Consider the following 23,582-nt stretch of genomic DNA (forward strand, 5'->3'; position numbering starts at 1 on the left):
AGAAATGAATCATGATATACATGTATGACAAAAATAATTATAAACCTCATCATAGGAGACACACTGAAGTCCTCTCTTAACACTGACAAAATGAGGGGTGCCTACATGGCTCAGTCAGTTAAGTGTCTGACTCCTGATTCTGGCTCAGGTCATGATCTCATAATCATGGTTCTGCACTGGGCATGGATCTTGCTTAAGAGTCTCTCTCTCTCTCTCTCTCTCTCTATCTCTCTCTGCCCACCCCCATCACTCACGTATGCATACACTCTCTTTCTAAAAACAAAGCAAAAAAACTGCCTAATGATTCAAGAAAGTCAAACTGAATCCAGTTTAGAGCACTTCTTGTGATTATTGCAGAAAGTCTGAGATATGGTAAAGCCAGGGGCTGGTCATCAGAACTTAAGAGTTTTAAAGCCGCATGCTAGGGGCACCTGGGTGGCTCAGCTGGTTAAGTGCTTGCCTTTGGCTCAGGTCAATGATCCCAGTGTCCTGGGATTGAGCCCTGTATTGGGCTCCCTGCTCAGTGGAGAGTCTACTTCTGCCTCTGCCCCTCTCCCAGCTCATGTTCTTTCTCTCACTCAAATAAATAAATAAAATCTTAAAAAAAAAAAAAAAAAAAAGGCCACAAGCTAGATTTCTAGTGTGGTCTAGCTATGTTCCATGTCCTCCATGTGGTGTGTCTCTGGCTCCTTCTATTGGGAGAATTTAAGATTTGACAGCAAATGTAGCAGAAGCTCCTAGAAAGACCTAGAAGCAGTCCCCTGAGAATCAGTCCCAGTCAACAGTTTAAATGGGAAATACTGTTGACACAAAAATAATCCTCTTGAGTACTGCCACCAAATCCCTTTTTAGCTAGATATTTCATGAAGCCAAGACTGAAGCTGCTGTAACTTAAGATTTTCTTGTTCCAGTTAGATGCAAAGTTGTTATGATAATAACAAATACTGACTCAGTGTTCACTGTGTGCCAGGCCTGGTTCTAATCACTCTACATGCATTAATTCATTTAATCCCAAGAAGTATGAGAGGACACTAGGACACAGAGATGTTAAGCCACTTGTCCAATCACACAGATGAAGGTGATAGAACAGGAATGCAACCCCAGGTAGTCTGCCTCCATGTATTTAATTACTAGGATATACTGCCTCATGCCAGTCAAGACTCAATTACTAAATAGAACTGTAATTTTCTTTTTTTTTCTTTTTTTTAAAGATTTTATTTATTTATTCACGGGGGGGGGGGGGGGCGGCCAGAGACACAGGCAAGGGAGAAGCAGGCTCCATGCAGGGAGCCCAATGCGGGATTTGATCCCGGGTCTCCAGGATCGCGCCCTGGGCCAAAGGCAGGTGCCAAACCGCTGCACCACCCAGGGATCCCCAGAACTGTAATTTTCTTAAATATCCTGAGAGCAAAAATCTTCAGTAACTACTGATTTACATTTACATTCATTTTAGAATGTATTTTTCTTTCTGTTTCTCACCAATAACCTTACAGAGGGCAATCAGGAAAAGGTACTAAAATTGAAGTTTTGAGGAAAAATCCCATGATTTAAGCCACAAGTCATACAGCTGAGCTCTGGATGGGGTGCCACATTCTCTTCAGTGAAGTAGTTTTGGGGTATGGGTTTAGGCAAAACCACAACCTTGCAGGATTAAAAGGTTACCACTTTTTTGTTACCTGGAATGTACACAACCTAAATACTTAAGTGTTTCATACAGTAATGCTAACAACTTGAAAATGATTCTAACAAATTAAGTTTTCACCCATTTTTTCCACTATGGCCTCAGTCTTCCCATCCTCCAGAACAAAGCTTTCCCTGGTGATCCCATTTTACTCAGAGATACCATTTCAGATTTGATTTCCTTCACATTATCTTCGGAAACACACTTTACGGGGATCCCTGGGTGGCGCAGCGGTTTGGCGCCTGCCTTTGGCCCAGGGCGTGATCCTGGGGACCCGGGATCGAATCCCACGTCGGGCTCCCGGTGCATGGAGCCTGCTTCTCCCTCTGCCTGTGTCTCTGCCTCTCTCTCTCTCTCTCTCTTTCTCTCTCTCTCTCTCTCTCTCTGTGTGTGACTATCATAAATAAATAAATAAATAAATAAATAAATAAATAAATAAATAAATAAATAAATAAATAAATAAATAAAATAAAAAAGAAACACCCTTTACATCCTGGTATCTTCAAAAACCTAAACTCTCTTAACTTTGTTGACATAAAAAACACTATTTCATAAAACTTCATGGATTCTACAGCCTTCATCCCCCCCCCCCCCCCCCAGCAAAGGCCAGTGTCTGAAAGAATCTTCATGTTAGGTGATAATGGCATCTTTTTTTTCTACTTTGTAAAGTCAGGATGATTCTATCATATAGCCAAGTCATCTTTGGCTAAAGAAGGCCACCAATGCTAAGAAAGTTGAGTAAATATTCCAGAGAAATGAATTCTTCTTCCAGAGCTACCCTTCATAAGAGCATTTCAGTAAACATTTGATTGAGAACAAACAAACATCACACCTGCAAATGGAAGAAAATAAAATGCTGGGATGCCTGGGTGGCTCAGTGGTTGAGCATCTGCCTTTGGCTCAGGGCATGTTCCTGTAGTCCCAAGTTCAAGCCCCACATCGGGCTCCCTGCATGGAGCCTGCTTCTGTGTCTGCCTGTGTCTCTGCCTCTCTCTCTTCTCTCTCTCTAATGAATAAATAAAGTCAAAAGAAAGAAGAAGAAAGAAAAGAAAGAAGAAAGAAAAGAAAAGAAAAGAAAGAAGAAAAAAGAAAGAAAAGAAAAGAAAAGAAAAGAAAAGAAAAGAAAAGAAAAGAAAAGAAAAGAAAAGAAAAAGCTAATTTCTTTAGAACTGACAACTGCTTGAAAGAGCTGGTACAACTGGGCAACCACTGAAGGGATCAATACTCTAATACAATGCTTCTTACTCCCCTCCCTAAGTCCCCCAGTGAAATGGCATACATGGCAAAAGGAGATAATATTCACCCTCAAACTGCAAGGACTTGGTCAACAAAGAAAGCCCAGGGTACATGATGCTGTTAGAAATACCCTTCCCAGTAGGAATAGAATAAAAAACCCTGCCTCACAGTGTTTGCTGGCTTCCTATTTCTCCTAGACAGAGATGAAGGTACAAGCTGACAGACAGACCTCTGCTAGAAATGAATTCCCCAGACAGACAGACAGCTGCTAAGTTCTTCCCTGATGAGTGGTTTACTCATCAGATTAGATTACTAGAAGGATGGTGAGTGGATCATGAAATCTGTACAGTTCAGCAAGAGGATTCTGTTGTATGGCAGTGCTAGCAGTCTACGCTGTGTCCTATGACTAGGGGAAGAATATAAAACTAGGAAAGGAGGTTGACTAAGGATATGGTTCTACCTTATTAAATAATTATTCTAGTGAATATTAAAAATGAGATCATACAAGGCAGCCCGAGTGGCTCAGCAGTTTAGTGCCGCCTTCAGCCCAGGGCATGATCCTGGAGTCCCGGGATCGAGTCCCATGTCAGGCTCCCTGAATGGAGCCTGCTTCTCCCTCTGCCTGTGTCTCTGCCTCTCTCTCTCTATGTGTGTCTCTCATGAATTTTAAAAAAAAAAAAAAAAGAGAGAGAGAGATCATACAAAAATTTGGAATCTGAGAGAACATCCTATGGGATCTGTGACTACCACCTAATGTCTGTCACCTCTCTTGGTCTAAGTTCCTGTAAGATACAAGCTGTCTCTTATTTGTACTTCTGCACAGAGTACCTTATGGTACATATGCCTAAGGACAGCTACCTGTCAAAACATCCTATTTCACCCCGAAAAAATTTTGGCACTGCTCTTGCTTTGTTCTGGCATCTCATTCATGGGGCAAGGGTCAATCATCAGGGATTTGGGAACCCTAAGAATGTTCAGAGAAAGTGTAGGGAGGGTGAGAGTATAGATGACTAAAGACCACACCCCCTCAATACTGCTGTGTAAATGAACATTTTTCCACATATTGCTCGAAAAGAAACCCTGCCTAGGATAAATTTTGTTTTTAAAAAAAGGCTGTCCTAGTTCTATGTAACACTTCTAAAAGGGGCTAGAAATTTCAGACAGGACTTTTTTGTTGGGATAGAAGGAAGAGGCAGTTAAAACACAATATTGTTATTTTTTAAGATTAAAGACCAAACAGCTTTGATAAGAAGTAACACCTCTCCAGGAGCAACACACAGTTGGGAGAACGCTACAAAAGAGAATAGCATCTGCCATGGCTCCCCCATTTATATTTCCACCACTCATAGTATTATTTAGCACAGTGGCAAAGGACTTAATGACTATTCACTGATAACAAGATGTTCACGAATTAAGTAAGTGTTCTCAAGTAGGACAGGCAGTCAGAATGGAACCAACCATAAGCATAAAGATTGGGACCTTCATTCTTCTCTCAAAATATTGGTAGCTGGCACATAACATCCATTAAATGACTGGCTTAATGATGGACAATGAACCAATCAGTCAATAAGAACTTCGTCAAAAAAAAAAAAAAAAAAAGAACTCCATCAAGAGGATTGTGGTTGTAATCCAGTCATTCTCTGACGATCTAACAATATTTATACTACTAACAATAGGTATGGATACGTCAAGTTTCCTCTAAATAGCGCTTGCTCCCAAAGGATTTATAGATGCCATCTCCCCATAAGGGGAGAACATGGCCAAAGAAGGGAGAAGGTTAAGTGTAATGAGCCATGCTGAATGGAACAAAGCTGACGAAAGGGCATCGGGCTACAAGAGAGGAAGAGTTCTCATGCAATACTACTCTTCTCTAGCAGAGCCTTAAGATCTTGGGCACACTGCATTCACCGTTAAGTAACAGCAGTGGGTACATAAATATCAAACTGTATTATTAAGCTTCTTTCTCCTACTTTACAGATGGAGAAGCTAAGACACCACAAAGAAAATAACTTCCCCCCAAGGAAACACCATGACAAGGATTCTATCCATTTCATAATTCCAAAACCAACAGGCAGGGTTCAATTAAAAGTCCAAATGACAGTTCTAGGTGGCAAGCTGAATACATCTAGATGTTTCAAACATAAGGTAAGTATAGATTCAGATTCACCAGCTCTGACTATAGGCAGCCAAGAACTTGAGTACGAAACTCCAATTTTTAAAGAACCATGATAAATGCACTACACACAACAATCCACTCCTCTTTCTCCTTCCTGATGGCCCTCTTGAGAAAGTAGCACATGCAGGTAGGACCTAAGTGCCACAGGTGTTGCCATCAGTGGCCCTGACCCTAGGTCTAGGTATAAGTACTGATCTAGAATTCCTGTGCCAGGCAGATCCTTAAGATCACAGACAGTCAAGGATCATTCTTTGCATTAAGATCTCCTAATCAATCACATTCCAATGGGAAGCACTCCAGACCTGTCATTTTTTCCCATCTACTGTCTTTGTCATCTAGTCCAACTGCAACTGGGCTCCAGTTTTTAAAATACACTTGTGCCCATTAACTCTGCTAGAGAAACCTTCCCAGCCTCTTCTAAAGTTTCTCTTCACAACTGCTTTCTGGTTGGAATTTGGTATGCTCCAAATACAGATTTCTGGTACCTTTCCAAAGTTCAATCATTTGATACCCTCCCTCCCCGTACATAAAAAATATATCCTTCCAGCATCATTTGACCGAAGTATAAAGCAACCTGGTTGGCCTCCATGCATCCGATGGCATCTTCCAAGAGTGAAAACTCCACGCAGACATAGCCATAGTCGTAACCTGGGGACAGCATTTAAATACAGACGGGAGTGGTGTTAGTGCCTTGCAAACACAAAAGACACACTTAAATCCCCTGTTTCTGAACCCCTTAACACAAGCCCTCCCAACTAGCACCTCCCTCCCCTATACTGGGCAAAGCTGCTACCCCAAACAGAAAAAAAGTACTGAAGGAAAATCTGGATGTTTCTGACTTTGAGAGTCATTCCAAAATGGCTTTTTCTATTAACCAAGAAGATCTGCCCTCTTTAGCACTGATGGTCTGTCTGGTGAGGGTGCCCCAGAATTAGGTAATCCCACAGAAAGTTCACGAGGGGACCCAGAACATATTAATCACAGGCTGAATCTTCTGGAAAAACAAAGTCAACAAGAGCAGGAAAGTATCTGGAAAAAAACAACAATGTATCCTGAAAGAGGAAGGAGAAGCAATTATCCCAAAGCTATGCTAATAGTCACCACTTTTCAAGCAGAAACCACCTTCAAAGACAGAAGTGCTGACAGACTGAGGCAACTATTCTGTTTGGAAACCACAGGAAGCTTCTGGTTGGCAGGGGACAGACCATTTCAGGTCTCCTCTTTTTTCCTTGTTTCAACTCAAGTCATAAACCAGCTTAAATCTTTATGAAAGGAAGAAGGTGTAAAAGCATAAGTAAGTACAAATAGCTGGGTCCCAAACTGTGCTCATGCACAGAGACTGGCGCTAGGGTAGGATGGGGGAAGAGACAGCAGTTGTTAGCAATCAGTACATGTCCAAGAATTGTATAAGCCATTAGTCAGTCAGAGACCACCCTTCACCTTTCTCCTAAGAAAGTGTCATTTGCAACTCTCATGACCCATGAGATTAGGAACTCATGGGATTTACAGGCTGCTGAGCTCTAATACTAACCCATCCTGTAATTTCCCAGACACTGGTACCATATGCCTACAAAAACACACTTGGCAATGCAATGCTCCACAAGTGCCTTCCATGCTTCCTCCACTGCCTTGCAGGATAAAGAAGTGCATCTTTAGGAGTGATGCTGTGCAAATGAACAGCAAGAAAAAGATGCAATTTGTTCAGATGAGAAATAAAACTCAGGGAAAGTGAAACAACAAATTGATTTCACACTCTGACCAACACAGATTAAAACTAACCCCTGCAACCTGTACTTAAATTTACCACAAAATCAGCCTCCTCTGATTAGTAACTATTTGAAGAAATGAAACTACTTTAAAGAAACAGTATATGTATTTATATACATCCTATTAATGATAGAAATTGTTTTGTTACTGAATTCCTTTTAAGTGGATGTTCTTTATCAAACTCCGTGAACTTTTAGAAGAAAACATTCTGCATTTTGGGGCACCTGGGTGGCTTATTCAGTTAAGCGTCTGACTCTCGATCTCAGATCAGGTCTTGATCTCAGATCAGGTCTTGATCTCAAGGTCATGAGTTCAAGTCCCACACTGTGCTCCATGCTGGGTGTGGAGCCCATTTAAAAAAATAAATTAAAAAAAGAAAGAAAGAAAGAAAACATTCTGCATTTTGTAAAGGGCTCTGAATGTTCTTGGGAAACACTATAGAATAGCAGAAGCAACTAAGGTGCCTTCTATCAGCAAATATCTACTGCAAACACTCAACTGCATGTCCACAATCAGAAAAGGGGAAGCCATGGAACAAGCAGATATACTCCAAGGTGTGTTGGTTACCTCTACAGAACATATCTAGGTCCAGATGTGTGGAAAGCAACCCTCTCTACAGCTGCCAAAATGAAAAACACAGGGAACTAACACCAAATTGGAAAACCCCTGAGTTTCCTTTCTGTACTTAAAGAAGTAACTACTGTGGCCCAGAGGAGCACACAGAATCTGTGGACAAAGAGAAAGAGAGATGATTTATGACAACATTCATACTTTGCTAGCAGACAAACAAGACTCTGATACTACAGTCACTGGGAAGGAAAAGATACAGTTTTCAAGAGACCTATGAGCATCTCTATATATCAACTCTAATACGTATGTTAATAATGTTACTTCAGATTGAATATTAAATCCACAAGCCCAACATTCAGTTTCTTCTGCCTGAAACTTTAGATATTAAATAATAACAGAAATTTAAGGCTTAATTATAATAACTGAGACTTTAAAAAAAAAAAGGTACCCAATCTTAATCTTAGACATTTTGTGTGTCTAAGACTCACAGTTGTGCAAGGATTTTCAGGAATTGCCAAAATGGACAATATTAAGTAAAACTTACTTAACACTTATTGGTGCAAGGCTGCATTCTAAATACTTTACATACACTAATTTAATCCTCACAAGACTACCCTATGAGGTAAATACTATTAATATTAACCTCATTTTACCCATGGGGAAGCAGGCAAATAAAGATTATATAATTTGCTCAAAAATCACCTTAATGGAAAGTAGGAATATGGACTCAGAACCAAGCAGTCCAGATTCAAATTGATGCTGTTAACTGCTACACTGAATAGCCTCTTACCTTTTAATAAAATCCTAGACTGATATAAGTAATCTGAATTCTAAACTTTATTGAGCCCAATCACAGAAAAGGGTCCCACATTCCCAAGGACAGATAAGGCCATGTCTATAATTAAGAAATATGGAAACCTGCAGCACACCAGTTACCCCTATTCTAAAATATCTATAGCAGAACTTAGTGAGTAGGTCCAAGTATGCAAGTTAGAAAGCATGGGCTGTGGGATCCCTGGGTGGCGCAGCGGTTTGGCGCTTGCCTTTGGCCCAGGGCGCGATCCTGGAGACCCGGGATCGAATCCCACGTCAGGCTCCCGGTGCATGGAACCTGCTTCTCCCTCTATGTCTCTGCCTCTCTCTCTCTCTATCTCTCTGTGACTATCATAAATAAATAAAAATTAAAAAAAAAAAAAAAAAAAAAAGCATGGGCTGCTATACTGGCTACCAAAAGTCTTCTGCAAAGACAAAAATCCAAAAGCTTATTGTAATGATAGCTATAAAAGTTACAATACAGGGATGCCTGGTGGCTCAATGGTTGAGCGTCTGCCCTCAGCTCCGGGCACGATCCCGGGGTCCTGGGATTGAGTACTACACTGGGCTCCCTGCAGGGAACCTGCTTCTGCCTGTCTCTGCCTCTCTCTCTGTGTCTCATGAATAAATAAATAAAATCTAAAAAAAAAAAAAAATTTAAAAAAATTACAATACAGTAAGACACTTGATATAGGATACTTAATATAGAATATTTTAAAAGCTTTAAAACTGAGAACAATTGTATAAAATGTGTATAGGAAAAAGAACCAGAATTAAATATGAGGAAGTCACATCTAACTCAGAGGTTAGAGATAAAAGTCTGCATATGAGATGAAAACCATGCATTGTCAAAAATCGTACTCAAACACCCCAACGTGAAGAACAACATACCATCTCTCAATATAGGTTAAGTCCAACACTGCCAGTTTTTCCTCCAGCGTCGCAACAGATCGCTTTTCTTTTGGTTGACACCAGATGAAGAGGCTGGCTTGCATTTAAGGGCCATAATGTATGAAAAACATATCACTTTAAATAACAGAATCACAGCTAGCACAGCGAATGCTCACACTTAGGGAAACTTGAGAGACAGAGACCAACTGAAGCCATGACTGAGTCACATCACACCTCTCATGCTCACTCCATGAGAGAGAAGATGGGGTCATGGAGAGGGGCTGAGCAAGCACAGGTGAATATATGGAAATCTGAAAATGAGTAACGCGACATGGCTGTAGACAAACATGATTACAGTGGTTGTACTGTTACAGCAGGATAATTGGGGATTTTTTTTAATTCCTCAAATGTAATTTTATAATTCACAGAGTAAGTTTTAGTAGACCTATCCCACCCACAGACCTAAACATTCTGAAAATAACCAACCAACCATGCATTCACAATTGCTAGAAATCATTTGGAATCATTAAGATGGTAAACTCAATGTTAACAGTGCCATAGAGATTCTTACCTAAAGAGTAAAAAATTCTTTTATTACCTTTTTCTTCTACCGCCACATGCTGGGAAGAAGTCTGATGGGTCTTTGTGCTTATTTATAGGACTATTAAAAAGCATATTTTACTCCATTTTCTAACCTAACTAAATGTACAGATTTCTCATAGAAATGTGAATGCTCCTTATAAGTTTTGTTTGTTTTTTGGGAGTTGAGAACGATGATAACAAGGAAAGAAAAGGAAGTATATAAAGTAATACTAAAATTTCAATTCTTCTTCATGTTCATTAATCACGTGATAGCCTATTAACCAAAAAAGTATCTGTGATAAAAGCTAACCAGGTGCTTAAGGGGGAGTATGGTACAGAAAACAAAGCCCTAATGAATAATATCCAGTATCTTTTAGTCTCTGCTCCTAAAAGAGTTGACTCAGGGATGCTGACAAACATGGCCCTTAATTATTCAAGTCAATTGCAATGTTTATACCAAGCCTGGCATTTATAACAATTACACAGAAATACTTACTTAGGCAAATGAGATGAGCAGCCCTGTGTTCAAACTATTCTAAAAAAAACCCAACTAACATAAACAAGTCTAGCTGAATTTCCCATTAGGAGTGATTTGACTTTGATAAAGCCAAGAATATACATACCAACTATAAAATGTTAAAAAGAATCAGGATTTTTAAAAAAAATTTATTTATTTATTCACGAGAGACAGAGAGAGAGAGAGAAGACGAAACACAGGCTGAGGGAGAAGCAGGCTCCAAGCAGGGAACCCAACCCGGGACTCGATCCCGGGTTTCCAGGATCAGGTCCCAGGCCAAAGGCAGTGCCAAGCCGCTGAGCCACCGGGGCTGTCCAAGAATCAGGATTTTAAAGGACACAGGCAGAGAGGAATCAGGATGTAACGTATAGAATTGCTGAATCATTATACTGTATACCTAAAACTGAACAATACAGGAATTAAAAAAAAAGGATAGAGGTAGGGAAAAGTTTTCTTTATTGGGTATCTTTGAGGGAAAAGAACAGATTTTTTTTTTCTCTACACAAAGATTATATTTCTGTGGGAACAAAGCATTATGAATATAAAGAGCACCACGAAAAATCTTTATAGAGATTGAAGAGGGCTATGTTTTTATAGATCCTATTTTCATAATTCCATTTCATTACTTTTAAAAGAAAAGTAAAATATTATCAAGTTAGAGATTTTGGCAAAAACCAAACAGAATCAATCCAGATATCTGAATTCCTACCAATGGAAGTAATATAACAAAGAAAGCCAATGTGCAAGATTTCTAACAGGTACTTCACTCTGTTAAAACTCAAGTGAATAGGGGATCCCTGGGTGGCTCAGCGGTTTGGCGCCTGCCTTTGGCCCAGGGCACAATCCTGGAGTCCCGGGATCGAGTCCCACGTCAGGCTCCCGGCATGGAGCCTGCTTCTCCCTCTGCCTGTGTCTCTGCCTCTCTCTCTCTGTCTATCATAAATAAATAAATAAATCTTTAAAAAAAAAAACTCAAGTGAATATGTCCCTGCAGCTTGCATTATGAAAAGTAGGAAAATATCTGATTTATATGTCAACCTACTAACTGGGAAGAACAGAATTGGACCTCATGAAATAGACCATTTCAAATCTTACAAGCACTTTCAATCCTCTCCCCCTCAACTATTCACATAAGACTTGCTGGTTTATAATAAAAGATGAAACAAGGAAGATACACACTCATGATTACTTGCTAAATTTTTGAAAACTGCATATGGTTCCATTTTACGTAGTGTTCCATTAGTGCCAACTGGTTATTCCAAAAAAAGGGGGGGGGGTTGTTTGAGGTTGTATTTTCAAGAAGTTCTCAAAGTCCAAAAAAAATTTTTTTTAAGATTTTATTTATTTATTCATGAGAAACACAGATGTGAGAAAGAGAGACAGACACAGGCAGAGAGAGGAGCAGGCTCCATGCAGGGAGCCCAATGTGGGACTTGATCCCGGGACTCCAGGATCACGCCCTGGGCCGAAGGCAGGGGCTAAACCGCTGAGCCACCCAGGGATCCCCGCAAAGTCCAAAATTAATTAGGGGTCACTTCATCTAATGATGGTTCTCTGGGCCCAGGATATTATATGGGAAATTCTCACCCTTATTTAATCATTTTAATTCCAATGACATTAATAATGCTATGTGAGCACAACAAAAGAGTATCCCTGCTCTCAGAGAGCTTAGAGTAAAGGAAGAGTTATGACAACAGATAGGCATAGACTATCTCAAGATGCTATGTAAGTCGGAAAAGAAAACAACTATTATTTCTTTATTGAGATATTACTGACATATAACACGTGTTGGTTTTAGGTAAACATAATAATTTGATATATGTATATATTGTAAAATGATTAGTCAGTAAGTTTAAAGTTAACATCCATCACCACACACGCAAATTTTTTTTCTTGGGATGAGAAATTTTAAGATCTATTCTCTTAGCAACTTTAAAATATACAATACAGTACTATTAAATACAATTAACACACTGTATATTATATCCTCAGGACTTTTTTTACCTGGGAACAATTCTTTTTTTTTTTTAAGTTTATTTATTTATTTAAGCAATCTCTACACCCAATGCGGGGCTCAAACTCATAAGAGCAAGAGTCGCACACTCTTTCTAGTGAGCCAGCCAGGAATCCCAGGGAACAATTAACCTTTACAAAGCCAATGTTCTACTTCAATTTTTGTTCACTTGAAAACAAACAAACAAACAAAAATCTACAGAGCAAACACCAGGAGGAAAAGAGGAACCTTTGTTGACCTACTTTTTTCCCTAGCCAACACTCTGGCCTGGCAGGAAAGATGGTATAAGTATATGGCAAAAGGATCATCCAAGAGAAGAGCAGTGCCAATGAATGCTGCAGCAAACTGCCATGCAAGATGATCCCAGAACAAGTCCCAGATTAGGGGGTAAAGTCTTCTCATTTTTTTTTTCCTTCCTTCCTTTTTTGAGAGAAAGAGACCATGGGGGGGGGGGGGGCTACAAAGGGAGAGACGATCTGAAGCAGGTTCCACGCCACCTGGTGTAGAGCCCAATAACGCAGAGATTGATCTCCCAACCCTAAATCATGACCCAAGCCAAAATCAAGAGTCAGATACCCAACCAATTGAGCTACCCAGGTGCCCCAAGCTCTTTTCATTTCTATATCCCCAATATTAGCATAATACCTGGTACATGATGGTGCTCAGTTAACATAATAGCAATAGCAATGTGTATCTTCACTGGAGCAAAATACAAGAAAAGTAATTTCTCAGGTTTGTACTTATGCAGACTAACTCACCATGTGCTTTCAGTCCGAGCCACTTCTTTCTGGGCCTGGGATATCCATATGCCAAGTTGCAATGATGTTAACTCCTTTGCAGGGTGGTCTCAGGAGTGCATGAGATAATGCATTTCAGCACCTTCATGTTTCTTTTACAAAGCATTGTCAGGGACTAAAGATCAGATGCTACCTGTGTTGCTGCTCCTCAAATATGCCCCAGTATTAAAATGTTAGCACTGGGCAGCGCCGGTGGCTCAGCGGTTTAGCGCCTCCTGCAGCCCAGGGTGTGATCCTGGAGACCCTGGATCAAGTCCCACGTCAGGCTCCCTGCATGAAGCCTGCTTCTCCCTCTGCCTGTCTCTGCCTCTCTCTCTCCTCCCTGTGCATTCTCATGAATAAATAAATAAAATCCTTAAAATAAAATAAAAAAATAAAATAAAATGTTAGCACTGATGAACTGCCTCACTGATTTCTAGTTGTTAAGAATATGTTTCCCCCACAGATCACAAAGCTATTTTCATTTTGAGTGGAGGAAAAAATATGGCCCATAAACATGTTTCCTATTGCCTTGGCCCTAGTACAAATAAAAGGACAAGTCTCCACTGTTCACAAAGATAGTGGCTTCTGAGCTGGTTGCTCAAGATGAGAACAGATCACACTGGCCCAGCCACTTACCTATTCCAGAAGTAAAATAACATCCAGAGAAGGGTCAGACAACTGGCATTCTCACACTTTGATGAGACCATAAACCTAGGTCATCTATGCATTATAACAGAAAACTGATGCCCAACTAAACGTACTAGCTACCAACCAGATCCACATTTGGGATCCCCATCTGTGGTAAAATAGAAAGATATTTGGTCTCTGTTCCAGGTTCCTGGCATGGAGATCTTAAAACTCTTGGAATTTCCTGAATGACAGGGGTGATATGAGTGTCTTTTGTTCTAATGAGGTGACTCTTGGTGGGCTCTTTGATAGCATCAGGATGGGGCCTGGTGATCAGAATGCCCAAGCCTTGCTCAGAAGCTTGCAACTTTTAGCCTTACCCCTCCAATGCGCAGGGAGAGGAAAGGAGTTGGAATTTAACCTAATCACCAGCAGCCACAATGATTTAATCAATATGACTACATAATGGAACCTCCCATAAAAACCCTTCAATGATGGGATTTGGAAAGCTTCCAGGTTGGTGAAAGCAACCATATGCACCTGTGTGCAATTTTTTCTACTTCTTGTCTGATCATTTCCTGTAACACCCATGAAAAGTCCTGTTTTATTTTACCTGTCTGAAAATCAGAGGACATCATTAACAATTACTTGCTGATCTCTCTGACCAAAAATTATCTCCAAGCATTCATTTAGGTGCTATTCTTTTTCAAAAGCCTGTTGCCTCTAAAAGTCCTGTTTGTCATCCCCTAGTGACTTTACTATTAGAAATAACTGACCATTTTTCATCAAGTTACCCAGAGCAGTAAACTTCAAACTTTCAGCCAAAAAGAACTCATAATGCATAGGGACTCCCAGATTCCTTTTTAAAAATTGATTTATAAGATCAGTTGAATACAGAACACTCATACCATATACCCATTTTCCATAGAAACTGAAGCCCGTAAGGTCAAAGACTACATTGCTCATGATCACCAGAATATTCTCTGCATCTCAACATGCTACAGCTATTGGATGAATAAATCAATAAACAAACATTCTCTAATAGTTTCAAAATTAGAGCCATACTCTAATCATACACTACCAAATATGTGGTAGGTAACACCAAAGAATGAATTATAAGCTTTTCTTTTTATTATTATTTTTTAAGATTCTATTTATTGGGCAGCCCGGGTGGCTCAGCGGTTTAGCACCACCTTCAGTCCAGGGTGTGGTCCTGGGGACCCGGAATCGAGTTCCGCTCAGGTTCCCTGCATGGAATGGAACCTGCTTCTCCCTCTGCCTGTGTCTGTGCCTCTCTCTCTCTCTGTGTCTCTCATGAATAAATAAATAAAATCTTAAAAAAAAAAAGATTTTATCTATTTATTTGAGAGGGAGAAAGAGAATATGAGTAGAGTGAGGGGCACATGGAGGAACAGGTTCACCACTGAGCAGGGAGCCCAATGTGGGGCTCGATCCCAGGACTTCCAGAATCATGACCTGAGATGAAGATGCTTAATTCAGGTGCCCCAAATCATAAGCTTTTCAAGAATATAAGGCGCTATTTTATTTTTAAAAGATAGGGGGGAGGGGCAGCCTGGGTGGCTGCCCAGGCGGCTCAGTGGTTTATTGCCGCCTTCAGCCCAGGGCCTGATCCTGGAGACCCGGGATTGAGTCCCACGTCAGGCTCCCTGCATGGAGCCTGCTTCTCCCTCTGCCTGTGTCTCTGCCCCTCTCTCTCTCTGTTTCTCATGAATAAATAAATAAAATCTTAAAAAAAAAAAAAGATGGGGGAAAATGAAAATATAACATTTTCTAAGCATAGCATAATGAATTGAACTGAGATTAGGGACAATCAATTATGAACTCTACCAGTAAGGTGTAAGTAGCAGTCAGTAGGCCATTAATATCTGCACTGAAGCTCTGTAAATATTCTACATGCTCATGAAAATGCTTTTAAGAAATCAATCTTTATATGACTTGTCAACTGATTTTTTTTTAATTTTTATTTATTTATGATAGTTACACACACACACACACAGAGAGAGAGAGAGAGAGAGAGGCAGAGACACAGGCAGATGGAGAAGCAGGCTCCCTGCACCGGGAGCCCGATGTGGGACTCGATCCTGGGTCTCCAGGATCGCGCCCTGGGCCAAAGGCAGGCGCCAAACCGCCACGCCACCCAGGGATCCCTGTCAACTGATTTTTAAGGCTTATTTTCTAATACTAAGATTTAATTTATACCACAATATACATCCTTTTAAAGTGTACAATTCAGGGGCACCTGCCTGGCTCAGTTGGTGGAGTGTACGACTCTTGGCCTCAGGACTATGTGTTCAAGCCCCACAGTGGGTGTAGAAATTACTTGAAAATAAAATATTTTTTTTGAAGATTTTTATTTATTTATTCATGAGAGATATATATAGAGAGAAGCAGAGACACAGGCAGAGGGAGAAGCAGGCTCCATGCAGGGAGCCTGACGCGGGACTCGATCCTGGGACCCCAGGATCACGCCCTGGGCGGAAGGCAGGCGCTAAACCGCTGAGCCACCCAGGGATCCCCTTGAAAATAAAATCTTAAGGGGCACCTGGGTGCCTCAGTTGGTTGGGCTCCAACTCTTGGTTTCAGCTTGGGTCATGATCTCAGGATGATGAGATCAAGCCCCATGTCGGGCTCCCTGTTCAGCAGAGTCTACTTGTCCCTCTTCCTCTGATCCCCTGCCCCACTCCGCTCTCTCTCTCACACACACAAATAAAAATCTTTAAAAAAAAAATCTTAAGTGTTCAACTCTTGATTTTGGCTCAGGTCATGATCTCAGGGTTGTGAGATGGACCCTAGGTCTGGCTCTGCACTGGGTGTGCACCTTGCTTAAGATTCTCTCTCTCCCTTTCCCTCTGCCTCTCCCCACTCTCCTCCCTCTTAAAAAAAAAAAAGAAAAATCTTAAAAAAAATTTAAGTGTACAATTCAGGGGCATATATACAAAATAGTGACACCATGCCCACTATGTAATTCCAAGAAGGCTTACATATAAATTAGATAGAAGACTTAAGTGATAACATAAGAAATATGGAAGCAGGTAAAAATTGCTTTAATTTACATTTTGAAGGTGGAGAATTTAAGCTACAAAGGATGAGCACCAAATCAGATGTTCTGTGCAAGGAGAAAGTTAAAGGAAGAAGTCAATGTATTTTTATAACCTGTAAATAGTTTGTATGGATGGCCTCTAACTTCTGCCCATTGAAGGTAACTGTTTAAGTGACTTTTCCTCCCTGGACTGAAGCTGGGAGTCAACCGGCTGCTGCGCTATTCAGCCTAATTAGTGACCCTTTTATTTTCGCTACTCCAGCAGAATAAATTCTTCTATGAATTTTACTCACCACCCAAAGGCACAGGAAGCCCCATGCAGACTTATATAACATAGAAGACTCAGCCAAAGCCATCTGAGCATTTGGCCGAAGAAACAAATAACTACAGAAGCCAGGAGCAATTCTACCTAGAGAAGAGTGAGGAACTCAGAAAAGCAGGGAGTTCAAACACCTTCCACATCTCAGAGAGACATATTCCATCTCAGTTAAATAGTTCTGGGGAAGAGGATATAACCTGCCAGTTAAAGCATCTGCTCATCACTGTCATGCTTTCTTCCCAAAACTGCTATTTTCTCTATCTCCAGACGTTACATGTAGTTTAGGTAGAGATCTCCAAGATGACACAGTCTACCAATTAAAAACCACCAAGGTGGTGGTCCTTGTTTCTGAATAACATGATGCCTTGGGTTGTGAAGATGTTCTATTACCAGATCGAGAATGAAACTCCATACAAGAAAAGGAAGAATGCCGAGAGCCCAATAAAAGCCAACAATAATATTAAAACTTGCCTATCAGGGCTGCAAATTACCAGTCATCCTTCATAACTTAAGTGGTTTCAACAAAGGGGCTTAAAATTGAAGAATGACTCAGCCCACAAAAGAAACTGAGTTTCATATTAGTGTCAGGAAAGCTAAATACCGCAAAGAAAAAAGTTGCTTTAGTTAAGTTAATGTAGAAAGTTAAACCAGTAATCCTAAAGTATTGCTTTCAAAAACAGTACTGGGATTCTTTTTTTTAAGATTGATTAATTAATTAAGGCAGAAAGGGGAGAGAGAGGGACAAGCAGACTCTGAGCTGAGCACGGAGCTTCACATGGGCTCTATCCCACAACCCAGGGATCATAACCTGAGCCAAAACCAAGAGTCGGGGGATCCTTGGGTGGCTCAGTGGTTTGGTGCCTGCCTTCGGCCCAGAGCATGATCCTGGAGTCGCGGGATCGAGTCCCGCATCAGGCTTCTGCATGGAGCCTGCTTCTCCCTCTGCCTGTGTTTCTGCCTCTGTGTGTGTGTGTGTGTGTGTGTCTCATGAATAAATAAAATCTTAAAGAAAAAAGTTGCAAGAACAATAGCACAAAGAACACACCCATGGACCTGTTACCCAGATTCAGCTATTATACTTTGTTGTATCTACTTTATCATTTCTCTCTTCCTCCCCTTTCTATATACATCAAATATTTTTCCCTAAAAATGAGAGAAAAAAGCATAATGTCTTTTGCCCCTAAAAACTTCAGTGTGTATTTCCTAATAAAGATGTTCTCATATAAAAGTTACCAATTTCAGTGAATTTAACATTAATACACCACTACCACAATCCATATAGAGAACAGTTTCATTGTGCCTCAAAATTCCCTCATGCTTCCACTTTACAGTCAACTCATCCCCAATACCATGGCAACAACTATTTTCTATCATTTTGCTTTCTCCAGAATGTCATAGAAATGGAATCATATAGTATATAATCCTTTTAAAAATTATCAAATACATATAACATAAAATACAACGTTTAATCATTTTAAACTGTGCAATTCAGTGGCATTAAATACACTCAACAATGTTATGCAACCACCCCCACTATCTGGTTGCTAGAACATTTTTATCACCCCAAAAAGGAAACCTTGTACCCATTAAGCAGTCATTCCCCATTTTCCCCTTCTCAAGCCCCTGGCAACCACCGAGCTACCCAAAATGCTTTCTTCTTCTATGGATATGCCTAGTCTGTGTATTTTATATAAATGGGACCATACAATATGTGCTCTTTTGTGCCTGGCTTCTTTCACTCAGCACAAAGTTTTCAAGATTCATCCAAGTTATAGCATATATCAGTATTTCGTTCCTTTTTATGGCAGTGTGTAGCCTTTTGAGTCTGGTTTCTTTTACTCAGCATAATACCTGATATACCTCCATATTTTTACATACATGTGTAATTTCTTCATTTTTATTGCCAAGTAGTAGTCCACTGTATTTATATACCAAAGTTTGTTCATCCGGTCACCAAAGGACAGTTCACTCTAAGTACTTTTCCCAGGAATAGAATCACTTTACTCAAGGTACTTTACAACTAATGGGGGTATAATGTATTTGCAAATGGCAAAAGAAAAACTCAAATATATACAACATATGTAGGTTCACAATTCCTTATCTGCAATTCCAAAATCCCTTAAATATCAAGTTTTTTGGTAAATTTTAAGTCATTTGGAGATAAATCCTGACGTATATGACACTGAGTCTCTTTACAGTCTTTATTTAGTCCTTTTAGTGAAAATAGTCATATATTTTGCTGCAAAGTATTATTATGGCTGATATACATCCCACTGGGAGACAAAATTCATATATGATCTATGTACCGTATTACCTTTCTGTATTCAGAAAAAGTTGTAAACTTATTCACCCCACAGATTTTGATTTTTTTTTTAATTTTTTTTTAAAATTTTTATTTACTGAGGATAGTCACAGAGAGAGAGAGAGAGAGAGAGAGAGAGAGAGAGAGAGAGGCAGAGACACAGGCAGAGGGAGAAGCAGGCTCCATGCACCGAGAGCCCGATGTGGGATTCGATCCCGGGTCTCCAGGATCACACCCTGGGCCAAAGGCAGGCGCCAAACCGCTGTGCCACCCAGGGACCCCACCCCACAGATTTTGGATAAAAGTTGTAACCCTGTACTTACACAGCTTTAAATGAAACAAAAATTAAATTGATAATTACTAGGGTCAATGAACAGGCATTAACCTTTTCTCTCCATTACAGACTTACTCCCTATTACACCAACTAAAAGGACAAACTCTGCCCTATAGTCCCCTTCCTATGAGCAATGTCCATCCTGCGTGGTCTTTGTAGATTATCATAAGCCTAAAAACTGACTGCCATTTATAAAAGTCCTCTCTTCCACTGAAATACACATACAGGGGGTAACCGGTGGCTTAGTTGGTTAAGTGTCTGCCTTTGGCTCAGGTCATGATCCCAGGAGCACTAGCCTCAGCCTCCCTGCTAAGCTGGAAGCCTACTTCTCCTTTCTCCCTTTCCCTCTGCTGCTCCCCCTGCTTGTACACACACTCTCTCTGTCAAATAAATAAATTAAATCTTTAAAATAAAATACATATATAGTCTTTTAATAAGCAAATATTAAAGTTCTTAAAACATCTGATTGCTCCAAGGCATACTCTTCTAGCAGATATAATAAGCCTGCTCTACTCTGAAACCTAAATGACCCTTTAATGTTCCTCACCTGAGAGGAGAACACAGCTGCTCTCCATATATCACAGACACTCATTCTATGCACACCGGGAATTCACCAGTGCCAGGAAGAGTGGCAAGCATGGAGGTAACAGGAGAGAACAAGGTAGACAAGGCTCCCACTGTTATGGAACTAACTCTCTACTGGGAGGCACATGACACACAAAACCACTAAGGAAATAAAATGATCGATCCTATGACAACAAACCAGGATATGATGAAAAACCAAGGAGTGATTTCAGATTAGATGGTGAGGTAAAGCCCTGAGAAGTGAAACTGAAGCCAAGAACTAAACCCCAGAAGACAAATGAGGGTCAGAGGGAAGAACAGTGCAAAGGCCCTGACAGAGAAAGAAGTCTGTATTGGTCAAGCCTAAAGAAAGGCTCAGTGTGGCTAGAGAGCATAGTAAGAAAGAGAGTACGGGATGAGGTCAAATCACCAAGGGCCAACTCATACAGGATTCTATACATCAGAACAAAGAGTTGCAGATTTCTTCCAAATGAGATGGAAGACCATTAGAGGATTTTAGGCATGGCAGTAAAATGATCTTATGGATATTTTCAAAACTTCATTCTACTTGCCACAAAGATACAGATAACATGGGACTGACTGGTAATCCAATTCTCTCATTAAAAAAAGAAACATATATACATATTTAACACACTGTCACTTCATATAATAAAATGCCAAGAAAAGATTGTATTTCCTGAAAGGTGATTTTTTTAAACTACTGTCTTGAATGATTTTACAGGAGGATCAATGTCTTTGGTCTTCCAATTACATTTCTAATAGCTACAACAGCAAGCAAATTTAAGAACTTCTATGGATCTTATACATTCAGAGAAGTAATACTCTGCTAATAAATCTGACAATATAAATAGAAAGTCAACAAGTACTAAAGAAATGAAGAGTTTATGTTACGTCTACGGCCATACCACCCTGAACGCGCCCGATCTCGTCTGAAGAGTTTATGTTACTATTTAAACATCAAGATATCTCTATTTTCCTAAATATACCAATACTTAATAAAAACACAATTCATGAAACAAGACCAAAGTTGAGGTTACTGCTGTCAGTTAAAATGTAACTGTGGCCTATAAATTCTACTTCTGGTTCTTAAAGATAATAGTAAATCAAGAAAGTGTGTATGAGACACGTGCCAAAAAAAAATAAACAAAAATTTAAAAAGGTCATGAATGTGTAAGAACAACATGACTACTCTTATATTTCCACAAATTTAGAATTGATGCTTTTAGAACAAAGAAATAATTAGCTTTCTGAAAAATGTTTCTGAGTTTGTTCTCAAATTACACAGAAAAGTATTTCTGGACTTGACACCAATACCAAATTATTTCAAACACAAAAATTTATTTTTATGGATAGTTTCCCTCTGCAGAACCAAAGTGAAGAAACAGCTATCTAGTTAACACAACGAAATTTATTCCATAGTGAACTGTTTAGAAGTAAACGATATCCTCAAAAATACAGCATACTCTCATTTGAAGAGTTCTTTAATTTGGATTACTAAAATTCTAAGTTCTGTATATAGATTAATGCTCTACTTTCTTCAATTTACAATGTAAAAGAGATCACTTGAAGATTACCTTCATTTTTAAACCATTTCATATTATGTAGACTAAAATATTAGTCAATACCTTGAGTGCCTAACATTTGACTTCCACTTTGTAATAAGATTTGAAGGAACTGACCGAAAGTGTTACGCTAACACACTATGACAAAATTATGAAAAGTTTAATCTGCAGTTCAGACCACAGAGCAGATGTCAAAGAGAAAGTTCTTCTGGATCTATTCATGGATTTCAACAACACAGCTGTTGCAGGACTTCATCTCAAAGCAAGACTGAAAATTTAAGAAACTCCTAATTCGCACAATTTCTCTGGAAAGTTGTAAATTTCAAGCTAAAGCAATGAAATATCAATTTTTAAATATAATAAAATTATCAAATCCTATTAGGCTCACATAATCACTCTACCACCATGAAGAACATATATAGCAAGTTTAATGATTATATAAAATATATTCAGGGATAAATGCTACAACACTCACTTTATATCTCACAGGCACCCAAGAGAACTGGAACATGCATCCTCATCACCCATGTGGACAAACAGCCACAAAGAACCACAGCTAAGACTAAAGCTGGCTCTTATTTGAAGGCATCAACAGGAGGCTTCTGGAAACCTTAACTGTGGTTTCTTAAAAAAAACTTTGAGTAGCACATGATGCAGAGATCTGACAAAGACCCTTCCTAACCCAAGGCCACATGCATGTCCAGAAACCCACCTGTGTTATACTCCTTCAACTCCAAGTCCTTTACAGGCATTCCATCAGGAGTCCGAAAGGCATTAAGAATCTGCAAGAACATGGTGTATACACTAATGACACAAATCATTATCAAACACTAAATATTTAATTTTCCCTACTGGTTTTTAATTCTACATAATTTAAAGCTATCACTACTTTATCAAGGCAAAATTAACCCATGTACACTCTAGGCATTCAAAACAACTAATGAGTAGAAGATAATTATTCAAAAATTCCTAAATATAAAAAAGGCAGAAGAACATAACCATCAAGAACCTGAGCTCTGGAGTGCCTGGGTGGCTCAGTGGTTGAGCATCTGTCTTTGGCTCAGGTCATGGTCCCATGGTCCTGGGATCAGAGTCCCACACTGGGCTTTCTGCAGGGAGCCTGCTTCTCCCTCTACTTGTGTCTCTGGCTCTCTCTGTGTCTCTCATGAATGAATAATTTTTTTAAAAAAAATTTTTAATAAAAATTTAAAAAAAAGAACCTGAGCTCTGAAATCAGACTGCCTACATTCCAAGACTCTCTTGCTGTGTAAGTTTTCAGTGCCCAGTTTCTCATCTGTTAAATGTAAAATGATGATGCCTTGGGCTCATGCCAGTACAGGGCCATGGCACCTAAATCCCTCAGCCTGGAGCTCTCTATCCCCATCTTCAGATGGGACTGTTCTCTCATGGCATTCAGGCTTGAGTTCAAATGTCATTTCCTTAGTGATGCCTTCCCCCAACTGAAAATAGCTCCTACCCCAATTATGTGCTTAACACCTTTTAGTTTCCTTCAGTTTATCACTAACTGAAATTATGTTTTTTTGTTTATTTTTTTTATTATCCATGGATGCAGTGACTTTACAATATTCCATATTCACTGCTGTATCACCCAGTGCCTAGCATATGGTCTGTGATTTGTATTTGGAGGGAATGAATTAAAAGCATCTATTCATAGGATACTGTGATAATTAAAGAACTAATGCTTGTAAACATCACATAATGCCTGACACAGAGTAAATACAGTTTGTTCTTATTATAATGGTCTG

At 39.7% G+C, this 23,582-nt stretch overlaps 1 protein-coding gene across 3 annotated transcripts in view; it reads right to left on the reverse strand.

The window, feature by feature from the left end:
* The window catches only part of RBM6 (RNA binding motif protein 6), a 123,079-nt gene that overhangs the window by 65,720 nt on the left and 33,777 nt on the right, over positions 1 to 23,582 (reverse strand). The window contains exons 5-6 of one of the 3 annotated variants that reach the window (XM_055342911.1): positions 22,529 to 22,598; positions 5,668 to 5,741 (exon numbers count right to left, since the gene is read on the reverse strand). The exons of 1 other annotated variant lie outside the window; for it this stretch is intronic. In XM_055342911.1, coding sequence (XP_055198886.1) covers positions 5,668 to 5,741; positions 22,529 to 22,598 — 144 coding nt within the window. Of the gene's footprint in view, positions 1 to 5,667; positions 5,742 to 22,528; positions 22,599 to 23,582 lie in introns of those variants that run through there. One more of the 3 variants, XM_055342912.1, reaches the window with a different exon arrangement.

The sequence above is a fragment of the Nyctereutes procyonoides genome, unplaced genomic scaffold, assembly GCF_905146905.1.
Source record: "Nyctereutes procyonoides isolate TBG_1078 unplaced genomic scaffold, NYPRO_anot_genome, whole genome shotgun sequence".
NCBI classification, from domain to species: domain Eukaryota; kingdom Metazoa; phylum Chordata; class Mammalia; order Carnivora; family Canidae; genus Nyctereutes; species Nyctereutes procyonoides.